A 12,763-nucleotide genomic window follows, 5' to 3' on the forward strand; every position below is an offset into this window, starting at 1 on the left:
AAGCTGTCATCAAGGCAAAGGGTAGCTATTTGAAGAATCGCAAATATTAAATATATTTTGATTTGTTTAACACTTTTTTGGTTACTACATGATTCCATGTGTGTTATGTCATAGTTTTGATGTCTTCACTATTATTCTACAATGTAGAAAATAGTAAAAATAAAGAAAAACCATTGAATGAGTTCTAAAACTTTTGACCGGTAGTGTACATTTGCAAAAATAAATTACAACCCGTTTTCGCTTTGTCATTATGGGGTAGTGTGTATAGATTGATGAGGAAAATGTTTTATTTAATCCATTTTTAGAACAACGCTGTAACCTAACAAAATGTGGAAAAAGTCAAGGGGTCTGAATACTTTCCAGATGCACTGTATGTCTACCAGCAGCATACCACTGCTGACTTCCCTCTGAAGCTGAGCAGGGTCGGTCCTGGTCGGTCCCTGTATGGGAGACCAGATGCTGCCGGAAGTGAAGGGCCAGTAAGAGGCACTCTTTCCCCTGGTCTAAAAAATATATTCCAATGCCTCTGGGTAGTGATTGGGGATTGGGGATATGTAAGGGGCCGTCTTTTGGACTTTAAACTGGTATTTTACAAAATGGCGCCGGAGGGGATGGCTGCCGTTTTACGGGCTCCAAACCAACTGTGCTATTCTGTTTGTAACTTATTTTGTACATAATGTTGCTGCTACCGTCTCTTTTGACCTTCTAGACCTTCTAGACATCAGAACAGCGATTACCCACCTTGAACTGGACGAAGATTTTTTTCGTTAATGAGTCCGACACGAAGGATATACTGCTTCCCCCAAGACCAGGCCCAAATCCCCGTCATCCGCATGAAGAAAAGACAGAAATACAGGAAGTCGGGGTGCCTTCTGAGAATTCGTCAGCGAGTGGGTAAACCGCCTTTACCATCCGTTCTATTGGCCAACGTGCAATCGCTGGAAAATAAACTGGATGATCTATGATCGAGACTATCCTACCAACGAGACATTAAAAACTGTAATGTCTTATGTTTCACCGAGTTGTGGCTGAACGAAGACACAGAGAATATATAGCTGGCTGGGTTTTCCGTGCACTGAGCAGCTACGAACAGAAGATGAGCTGGGACTCTGTTGTCCTAGATTCAGGGGGAAGATGGGCAGGGACGCTGTTGTCCTAGCTTCAGGGGGAAGCTGGTTCCACCATTGGGGTGCCAGGACAGAGAAGAGCTTGGACTGGGCTGAGTGGGAGCAGGGCTGTTTTCCGTGCATCGGCAAGATACAACAGCCAGGTCCGGTAAGACGAGGGGTGGGGGTGTGTGTCTATTTGTCAATAACAGCTGGTGCGCGATGTCTAATATTAAAGAAGTCTCGAGATATTGCTCACCTGAGGTAGAGTACCTCATGATAAGCTGTAGACCACACTATCTACCAAGAGAGTTTATCTATAGGTCCCGTGTGGCTCAGTTGGTAGAGCATGGTGTTTGCAACGCCAGGGTTGTGGGTTCGATTCCCACGGGGGACCAGTACAGGGGGAAAACATTTATGAAATGTATGCATTCACTACTGTAAGTCGCTCTGGATAAGAGCGTCTACTGAATGACTAAAATGTCAAATGTAATAATATTCATAGCCGTCTATTTACCACCACAAACAGATGCTGGCACCAAGACCACACTCAACCAGCTGTATAAGGACATAAGTAAACAGGAAAACGCTCATCCAGAAGCAGAGCTCCTAGGGGCCGGGGACTTTAATGCAGGCAAACTTAAATCTGTTTTACCTCATTTCTACCAGCATGTCACGTGCAACCAGAGGGGGAAAAAAAACTCTAGACCACCTTTACTCCACACACAGCTCTCCCTCCATTTGGCAAATCTGACCATAATTCTTTCCTCCTGATTACAAGCTAAAATTAAAGCAGGAAGTACCAGTGACACGCTCAATACGGAAGTGGTCAGATGAAGCGGATGCTCTGCTATAGGACTGTTTTGCTGCACAGACTGGAATATGTTCTGGGATTCATCCAATGACATTGAGGAGTACACCACCTCAGTCATCGGCTTCATCAATAAGTGCATCGACAGCGTCGTCCCCAGTGACCGTACGTACATATCCCAAACAGAAGCCATGGATCGGCCTCCGCCTGAGCTAAAGGCTAGAGCTGACGCTTTCAAGGAGCGGGACACTAAACCGGACACTATGCCCTCAGACGAACCATCAAACAGGCAAAGTGTCAATACAGAACTAAGATTGAATCCTACATCACCAGCTCTGACGCTCGTCAGATGTGGCAGGGCTTGCAAACTATTATGGACTACAAAGGGAAACCCAGCAGCGACCTGCCCAGTGACGTGAGCTTACCAGACAAGCTAAATGCCTTTTATGCTCGCTTCCAGGGAAGCAACACTGAAGCATGCATGAGAGCACCAGCTGTTCCGGTCGACTGTGTTATCACACTCTCTGTAGCCAATGTGATCAAGACCTTTAAACAGGTCAACATTTACAAGTCAGCAGGGACAGCCACATTACCAGGATGTGTACTCAGAGCATGCGCGGACCAACTGGCAATTGTCTAAAATTGTAGTTATCTTAGCTAGCTGAATTGTTTACCAGTTGCTAAGCAGTTGCTAGGGACTCTTCTGGAAGAAGCTAGCTAGCTAACGAAGAACAACAAAGAATATCTAGTTAACAGAAGAAAAGAAAGAGAAAATCAGGACAGAAGAAAAAGGATATCAAAGTGAAACAGTTCTCTAAAGACACAGGAGACAATAATAAAAGAAACAACACTTCTGTAGCTTGTCAACTATGTGTCTGTCTATCCCTGTTCTCTCCTCTCTGCACAGGCCATACAAACGCTTCACACCGCGTGACCGCTGCCACTCCAACCTGGTGGTCCCAGCGCGCACGACCCACGTGGAGTTCCAGGTCTCCGGCAGCCTCTGGAACTGCCGGTCTGCAGCCAACAAGGCTGAGTTCATCTCAGCCTATGCTACCCTCCAGTCCCTAGACTTCCTGGCGCTGACGGAAACATGGATTACCACAGATAACACTGCTACTCCTACTGCTCTCTCTTCGTCTGCCCACGTGTTCTCGCATACCCCTAGAGCATCGAGCCAGCGGGGTGGTGGCACTGGAATCCTCATCTCTCCCAAGTGGACATTCTCTCTTTCTCCCCTGACCCATCTGTCTATCTCCTCATTTGAATTCCATGCTGTCACAGTTACCAGCCCTTTCAAGCTTAACATCCTTATCATTTATCGCCCTCCAGGTTCCCTTGGAGAGTTCATCAATGAGCTTGATGCCTTGATAAGTTCCTTTCCTGAGGATGGCTCACCTCTCACAGTTCTGGGTGACTTTAACCTCCCCACGTCTACCTTTGACTCATTCCTCTCGGCCTCCTTCTTTCCACTCCTCTCCTCTTTTGACCTCACCCTCTCACCTTCCCCCCCTACTCACAAGGCAGGCAATACGCTTGACCTCATCTTTACTAGATGCTGTTCTTCCACTAATCTCATTGCAACTCCCCTCCAAATCTCCGACCACTACCTTGTATCCTTTTCCCTCTTGCTCTCATCCAACACTTCTCACTCTGCCCCTACTCGGATGGTATTGCGCCGTCCCAACCTTCGCTCTCTCTCTCCCGCTACTCTCTCCTCTTCCATCCTATCATCTCTTCCCTCTGCTCAAACCTTCTCCAACCTATCTCCTGATTCTGCCTCCTCAACCCTCCTCTCCTCCCTTTCTGCATCCTTTGATTTTCTCTGTCCCCTATCCTCCAGGCCGGCTCGGTCCTCCCCTCCTACTCCGTGGCTCGACGACTCACTACGAGCTCACAGAACAGGGCTCCGGGCAGCCGAGCGGAAATGGAGGAAAACTCGCCTCCCTGCGGACCTGGCATCCTTTCACTTACTCCTCTCTACATTCTCCTCTTCTGTCTCTGCTGCTAAAGCCACTTTCTACCACTCTAAATTCCAAGCATCTGCCTCTAACCCTAGGAAGCTCTTTGCTACCTTCTCCTCCCTCCTGAATCCTCCTCCCCCTCCCCCCCCTCCTCCCTCTCTGCGGATGACTTCGTCAACCATTTTGAAAAGAAGGTTGACGATATCCGATCCTCGTTTGCTAAGTCAAACGACACCGCTGGTCCTGCTCACACTGCCCTACCCTGTGCTTTGACCTCTTTCTCCCCTCTCTCTCCAGATGAAATCTCGCGTCTTGTGACGGCCGGCCGCCCAACAACCTGCCCACTTGACCCTATCCCCTCCTCTCTTCTCCAGACCATTTCCGGAGACCTTCTCCCCTTCCTCACCTCGCTCATCAACTCATCCTTGACCGCTGGCTACGTCCCTTCCGTCTTCAAGAGAGCGAGAGTTGCACCCCTTCTGAAAAAACCTACACTCGATCCCTCCGATGTCAACAACTACAGACCAGTATCCCTTCTTTCTTTTCTCTCCAAAACTCTTGAACGTGCCGTCCTTGGCCAGCTCTTCTGCTATCTCTCTCAGAATGACCTTCATGATCCTAATCAGTCAGGTTTCAAGACTGGGCATTCAACTGAGACTGCTCTTCTCTGTGTCACGGAGGCTCTCCGCACTGCTAAAGCTAACTCTCTCTCCTCTGCTCTCATACTTCTAGACCTATCCGCTGCCTTTGATACTGTGAACCATCAGATCCTCCTCTCCGAGTTGGGCATCTCCGGCGCGGCCCACGCATGGATTGCGTCCTACCTGACAGGTCGCTCCTACCAGGTGGCGTGGCGAGAATCTGTCTCCGCACCATGCGCTCTCACCACTGGTGTCCCCCAGGGCTCTGTTCTAGGCCCTCTCCTATTCTCGCTATACACCAAGTCACTTGGCTCTGTCATATCCTCACATGGTCTCTCCTATCATTGCTATGCAGACGACACACAATTAATCTTCTCCTTTCCCCCTTCTGATAACCAGGCGGCGAATCGCATCTCTGCATGTCTGTCAGACATATCAGTGTGGATGACGGATCACCAGCTCAAGCTGAACCTCGGCAAGACGGAGCTGCTCTTCCTCCCGGGGAAGGACTGCCCGTTCCATGATCTCGCCATCACGGTTGACAACTCCCTTGTGTCCTCCTCCCAGAGTGCTAAGAACCTTGGCGTGATCCTGGACAACACCCTGTCGTTCTCCTCTAACATCAAGGCGGTGACCCGATCCTGTAGGTTCATGCTCTACAACATTCGCAGAGTATGACCCTGCCTCACACAGTAAGCGGCGCAGGTCCTAATCCAGGCACTTGTCATCTCCCGTCTGGATTACTGCAACTCGCTGTTGGCTGGGCTCCCTGCCTGTGCCATTAAACCCCTACAACTCATCCAGAACGCCGCAGCCCGTCTGGTGTTCAACCTTCCCAAGTTCTCTCACGTCACCCCGCTCCTCTGCTCTCTCCACTGGCTTCCAGTTGAAGCTCGCATCCGCTACAAGACCATGGTGATTGCCTACGGAGCTGTGAAGGGAACGGCACCTCCATACCTTCAGGCTCTGATCAGGCCCTACACCCAAACAAGGGCACTGCGTTCATCCACCACTGGCCTGCTGGCCCCCCTACCTCTGAGGAAGCACAGTTCCCGCTCAGCCCAGTCAAAACTGTTCGCTGCTCTGGCACCCCAATGGTGGAACAAGCTCCCTCACGACGCCAGGACAGCGGAGTCAATCACCACCTTCCGGAGACACCTGAAACCCCACCTCTTTAAGGAATACCTAGGATAGGATAAAGTAATCCTTCTAACCCCCCCCCCCCCTTAAAATATTTAGATGCACTATTGTAAAGTGGTTGTTCCACTGGATATCATAAGGTGAATGCACCATTTTGTAAGTCGCTCTGGATAAGAGCGTCTGCTAAATGACTTAAATGTAAATGTAAATGTCTTCACTGACATTTTCAACCTCTCCCTGACCGAGTCTGTAATACCGACATATTTCAATCAGATCACCATAGTCCCTGGGCCCAAGAAAGCAAAGGTAACTTACCTATTTGACTACCGCCCCGTAGCACTCACGTCGGTAGCCATGAAGTGCTTTGAAAGGCTAGTCATAGCTTACATCAACACCATTATCCCAGAAACCCTAGACCCTTTCCAATTCGTATACCGCCCCAACAGATCCACAGATGATGCAATCTCAATAGCACTCCACACTGCCTTTTCCCACCAATTTTCTATAAGATTGAGGTCAGGGCTTTGTGATGGCCACTCCAATACCTTGACTTTGGTGTCCTTCAGCCATTTTGCCACAACTTTGGAAGTTTGTTTGGGGTCATTGACCATTTGGAAGACCCATTTGCGACTAAGCTTTAACTTCCTGACTGATGTCTTGAGATGTTGCTTCAATATATCCCCATAATTTTCCTTCCTCATGATGCCATCTATTTTGTGAAGTGCACCAGTCCCTCCTGCAGCAAAGCACCCCACAACATGATGCTGAGGCTTGCAATCCTCCCCATTTTTCCTCCAAACATAACGATGGTCATTATGGCCAAACAGTTCTATTTTTTGTTTCATCAGACCAGAGAACATTTCTCCAAAAAGTACGATCTTTGTCCCCGTGTGTAGTTGCAAACCGTAGTCTGGCTTTTTTATGGCGGTTTTGGAGTAGTGGCTTCTTCCTTGCTGAGCGGCCTTTCAGGTTATGTCGATATAGGACCCGTTTTACTGTGGATATAGATACTTTTGTACCGGTTTCCTCCATCTTCACACGGTCCTTTGCTGTTGTTCTGGGATTGTTTTGACCTTTTTGCACCAAAGTACGTTCATCTCTAGGAGACAGAACGCGTCTCCTTCCTGAGCGGTATGATGGCTACGTGGTCCCTTGGTGTTTTACTTGCGTACTATTGTTTGTACAGATTAACATTCAGGCGTTTGGAAATTGCTCCCAAGGATGAACCAGACTTGTGGAGGTCCTAAATTTCTTTTCTGAGGTCTTGGGTGATTTCTTTTGATTTTCCAATGATATCAAGCAAAGAGGCACTGAGTTTGAAGGTAGGCCTTGAAATACATCCACAGATACACCTCCAATTGACTCAAATGATGTCAATTAGCCTATAAGAAGCTTCTAAAGCCGACATCATTTTCTGGAATTTTCCAAGCTGTTTAAAGGCACATTCAACTTAGTGTATGTAAACTTCTGACCCACTGGAATTGTGATACAGTGAATTATAAGTGAAATAATCTGTCTGTAAACAATTGCTGGAAAAATGACTTGTGTCATGCACAAAGTAGATGTCGTAACCGACATGCCAAAAACTATAGTTTGTTAACCTGTTGGGGCTAGGGGGCAGTATTTGCACGGCCGGATAAAAAACGTACCCGATTTAATCTGGTTACTACTCCTGCCCAGTAACTAGAATATGCATATAATTATTGGCTTTGGATAGAAAACACCCTAAAGTTTCTAAAACTGTTTGAATGGTGTCGTGACACTTCCTACGGCTCCCATGGGCTCTCAGAAGGCGGGAAAAAGCTGAACGATGTAATTCCATCCCCAGGCTGAAACACATTAGCGCGTTTGGCAAGTGCTCTATCAGAGGGCCATTAGACTGAGGCTCGTGCATGAGGGGATAGCATGATTTTACTTTCACTCTCTTTGTAATAAAAAACGATTTCCCGGGCGGAATATTATCGCTAGCCCATAGAGGTTAACCCATAGAGGTTAACAAGAAATTTGTGGAGTGGCTGAAAAACGAGTTTTAATGACTCCAACCTAAGTGTATGTTTCCGAATTCAACTGTAGGGAACAACGTGCTTGAGCTCTATCTCTACTCACCTCTTGTAAACAACCTTGAGGTCTCTCCACTCCAGAAATGAACACATCTTTGGTTTCCTGGCCAGAACTGTCTGGACCAGCTCTCTGGTAATCTTCTTCTTCTCCTTATCAGACAGAGGAACATACCACTTCTGGAGACGCAGCTTCCCCTGCCTACTGAACAGCAGCATGAACTGCATCTGGAAGAGAGGAGAGACAAGGAGGGATATTAGTGGAGACAGGGAGGAGGAGAGACCAGGAGGGATATTAGTGGAGACAGGGAGGAGAGGAGAGACAAGGAGGGATCCAAACACAAATGCCCCTTCAACCAAACACAAAAAGCCCCTGTAAGGGGACCTTGCCCGTCATGTATTGTTCAGAGGACTGTAAGGGCACCTTGCCCCGTCATGTATTGCTCAGAGGACTGTAAGGGCACCTTGCCCCGTCATGTATTGTTCAGAGGACTGTAAAGGCACCTTGCCCCGTCATGTATTGTTCAGAGGACTGTAAGGGCACCTTGCCCCGTCATGTATTGTTCAGAGGACTGTAAGGGCACCTTGCCCCGTCATGTATTGTTCAGAGGACTGTAAGGGCACCTTGCCCCGTCATGTATTGTTCAGAGGACTGTAAGGGCACCTTGCCCATCATGTATTGTTCAGAGGACTGTAAGGGCACCTTGCCCGGCATGTATTGTTCAGAAGACTGTAAGGGAACCTTGCCCGTCATGTATTGTTCAGAGGACTGTAAGGGCACCTTGCCCCGTCATGTATTGTTCAGAGGGCTGTAAGGGCACCTTGCCCCGTCATGTATTGTTCCGAGGACTGTAAGGGCACCTTGCCCCGTCATGTATTGTTCAGAGGACTGTAAGGGCACCTTGCCCGTCATGTATTGTTCAGAGGACTGTAAGGGAACCTTGCCCCGTCATGTATTGTTCAGAGGACTGTAAGGGCACCTTGTCCCGTCATGTATTGTTCAGAAGACTGTAAGGGCACCTTGCCTGTCATGTTTTGTTCAGAGGACTGTAAGGGCACCTTGCCCCGTCATGTATTGTTCAGAGGACTGTAAGGGCACCTTGCCCATCATGTATTGTTCAGAGGACTGTAAGGGCACCTTGTCCCGTCATGTATTGTTCATAGGACTGGTGTAGTGTAATATAGTGTATTGTTCAGAGGACTGGTGTAGTGTAATATAGTGTAGTGTATTGTTCATAGGACTGGTGTAGTGTAATATAGTATAGTATAGTGTGGTGTAATATAGTATAGTGTACTATAATATAGTATAGCGTAGTATAGTATAGTGTAGTGTATTGTTCATAGGACTGGTGTAGTGTAATATAATATAGTATAGTGTATTGTTCATAGGACTGGTGTAATGTAATATAGTATAGTGTACTATAATATAGTGTAGTGTACTATAACATAGTGTAGTGTACTATAATATAGTATAGCGTACTATAGTATAGTATAGCGTAGTGTAATATAGTATAGTATAGTGTGGTGTAATATAGTATAGTGTAGTGTACTATAATATAGTATAGCGTACTATAGTATAGTATAGTGTAATGTAGTATAGTATAGTATAATATAGTATAGTATAGTGTAGTGTACTATAGTATAGTGTAGTATAGTGTACTATAATATAGTGTAGTGTAATATAGTATAGTGTATTGTTCATAGGACTGGTGTAGTGTAATATAGTGTAGTGTATTGTTCATAGGGCTGGTGTAGTGTACTATAATATAGTATAGTGTGCTATAGTATAGTGTAGTGTAATATAGTGTAGTATAGTGTACTATAATATAGTATATTGTAGTGTACTATAATATAGTGTAGTGTATTGTTCATAAGACTGGTGTAGTGTAATATAATATAGTATAGTGTATTGTTCATAGGACTGGTGTAGTGTAATACAGTATAGTGTACTATAATATAGTGTAGTGTACTATAACATAGTGTAGTGTACTATAATAAAGTATAGCGTACTATAGTATAGTGTAGTGTAATATAGTATAGTGTGGTGTAATATAGTATAGTGTAGTGTACTATAATATAGTATAGCGTACTATAGTATAGTGTAGTGTAATGTAGTATAGTATAGTATAATATAGTATAGTATAGTGTAGTGTAATATAGTATAGTGTATTGTTCATAGGACTGGTGTAGTGTAATACAGTGTAGTGTATTGTTCATAGGACTGGTGTAGTGTAATATAATATAGTATAGTGTATTGTTCATAGGACTGGTGTAGTGTACTATAGTATAGTGTGGCGTAGGTAATAAAATCTCCTGAAAACGAGATTACATAAATCTGCCCCTAAACCCTAACCAAATTATTTTTATATTTTTTGTCCCCCCTCTAGAACCAAACGTACACTTTTGGGTTCACAATCTGTTTGACTAAACGATTTTCATATCTACAAATCATATCTAAAAATCAGGTCACCCTACCAAACCTGCTACAACATACTGAAGGTCTGTCTGCTGCCTTCTCGTTGCCACAGCCTAAATGCCAATCACCAAACCACAACATACTGAAGGTCTGTCTGCTGCCTTCTCGTTGCCACAGCCTAAATGCCAATCACCAAACCACAACATACTGAAGGTCTGTCTGTAGGTTCTGCTCATGATATTAAATTGCAGGCGCAGATGCTACGATTTGGAGCACAGTTGAAAAGTTAACGCTCTGACAATACAATGAACTAATTCGAAAAATAAAAGCAGTATTTTTCAATGCGTGAGATATAAGAGAGGTGCCTTGAGAGCGTGAGAAGAGGGTCAAATCGTGTGTCTCACAGCCAATGGGGAGAGTTTACAGCTCTGGTCACCATGATACAGCCTACTGCTGCTCAATGGGGAGAGTTTACAGCTCTGGTCACCGTGATACATACAGCCTACTGCTGCTCAATGGGGAGAGTTTACAGCTCTGGTCACCATGATACAGCCTACTGCTGCTCAATGGGGAGAGTTTACAGCTCTGGTCACCGTGATGCAGCCGACTGCTGCTCAATGGGGAGAGTTTACAGCTCTGGTCACCATGATACAGCCTACTGCTGCTCAATGGGGAGAGTTTACAGCTCTGGTCACCGTGATACATACAGCCTACTGCTGCTCAATGGGGAGAGTTTACAGCTCTGGTCACCATGATACAGCCTACTGCTGCTCAATGGGGAGAGTTTACAGCTCTGGTCACCGTGATGCAGCCGACTGCTGCTCAATGGGGAGAGTTTACAGCTCTGGTCACCATGATACAGTCTACTGCTGCTCAATGAGGAGAGTTTACAGCTCTGGTCACCGTGATACATACAGCCTACTGCTGCTCAATGGGGAGAGTTTACAGCTCTGGTCACCATGATACAGCCTACTGCTGCTCAATGGGGAGAGTTCACAGCTCTGGGTCACCGTAATGCAGGCTACTGCTGCTCAATGGGGAGAGTTTACAGCTCTGGTCACCGTGATACATACAGCCTACTGCTGCTCAATGGGGAGAGTTTACAGCTCTGGTCCCCGTGATACATACAGCCTACTGCTGTTCAATGGGGAGAGTTTACAGCTCTGGTCACCGTGATGCAGCCTACTGCTGCTCAATGGGGAGAGTTTACAGCTCTGGTCACCGTGATGCAGCCTACTGCTGCTCAATGGGGAGAGTTTACAGCTCTGGGTCACCGTGATGCAGCCTACTGCTGCTCAATGGGGAGAGTTTACAGCTCTGGTCACCGTGATACATACAGCCTACTGCTGCTCAATGGGGAGAGTTTACAGCTCTGGTCACCATGATACAGCCTACTGCTGCTCAATGGGGAGAGTTCACAGCTCTGGGTCACCGTGATGCAGGCTACTGCTGCTCAATGGGGAGAGTTTACAGCTCTGGTCACCGTGATACATACAGCCTACTGCTGCTCAATGGGGAGAGTTTACAGCTCTGGTCCCTGTGATACATACAGCCTACTGCTGTTCAATGGGGAGAGTTTACAGCTCTGGTCACCGTGATGCAGCCTACTGCTGCTCAATGGGGAGAGTTTACAGCTCTGGTCACCGTGATGCAGCCTACTGCTGCTCAATGGGGAGAGTTTACAGCTCTGGGTCACCGTGATGCAGCCTACTGCTGCTCAATGGGGAGAGTTTACAGCTCTGGTCACCGTGATGCATACAGCCTACTGCTGCTCAATGGGGAGAGTTTACAGCTCTGGTCACCATGATACAGCCTACTGCTGCTCAATGGGGAGAGTTTACAGCTCTGGTCACCGTGATGCAGCCTACTGCTGCTCAATGGGGAGAGTTTACAGCTCTGGTCACCGTGATGCAGCCTACTCCTGCTCAATGGGGAGAGTTTACAGCTCTCGTCACCGTGATACATACAGCCTACTGCTGCTCAATGGGGAGAGTTTACAGCTCTGGTCACCATGATACATACAGCCTACTGCTGCTCAATGGGGAGAGTTTGCACTGCAAGCCGGCAACAAGGGGCTCAGTGTGTCCTTCGCTCCTGAGTCCCGCTTGCCCGGTGCACTGCTGTTGCATAGAGTACTGTCTTTGCTGCTGTCCTGCATGCAGTACCTTAGAGTGAAGTAGCTAATATTAGGCCAGGGTGACAGGCAGCTAAAACATCCTTTTTTCCCCCTTCCTGTTTTCCATGCTATTTGCATTAATTCGTGTCACATATCAGTTTGTAAACAATGTAAATAAAAAGGTTTCCTTGATTGGCTCAGTGTTCTGTCACTCACGAGGACACTACGTCACCTCCAAATCTACAGGGAGAGCTAGGTGTCACGACTCCCGCCGAAGTCGGTCCCTCTCCTTGTTCGGGCGGCGTTCGGCGTTCGACGTCACCGGTCTTCTAGTTATCGCCGCTCCACCTTTCATTTTCCATTTGTTTTGTCTTGTTTTCCCGAAAACCTGGTTTACATCGCCTCATTACTTTACGTGTATATTATCATCTGTCGTCCCCCCCCCCCATGTCTGTGTGTGGTATTGTTTTGTTCGTTACGTGTGTGACGCTACGGGCTGGTTTTGCGCCGGG

At 46.9% G+C, this 12,763-nt stretch overlaps 1 protein-coding gene across 3 annotated transcripts in view; it reads right to left on the reverse strand.

The window, feature by feature from the left end:
• The window catches only part of LOC106593666 (AP-1 complex subunit sigma-2), an 80,285-nt gene that overhangs the window by 62,715 nt on the left and 4,807 nt on the right, over positions 1-12,763 (reverse strand). For all 3 annotated transcript variants that reach the window (XM_082956678.1, XM_045687245.2, XM_045687244.2), the window contains exon 2: positions 7,769-7,947. In XM_082956678.1, coding sequence (XP_082812804.1) covers positions 7,769-7,947 — 179 coding nt within the window. The remainder of the gene's footprint in view (positions 1-7,768; positions 7,948-12,763) is intronic.

This window comes from Salmo salar, chromosome 10 (genome assembly GCF_965601325.2).
Source record: "Salmo salar chromosome 10, fSalSal1, whole genome shotgun sequence".
Taxonomy (NCBI): domain Eukaryota; kingdom Metazoa; phylum Chordata; class Actinopteri; order Salmoniformes; family Salmonidae; genus Salmo; species Salmo salar.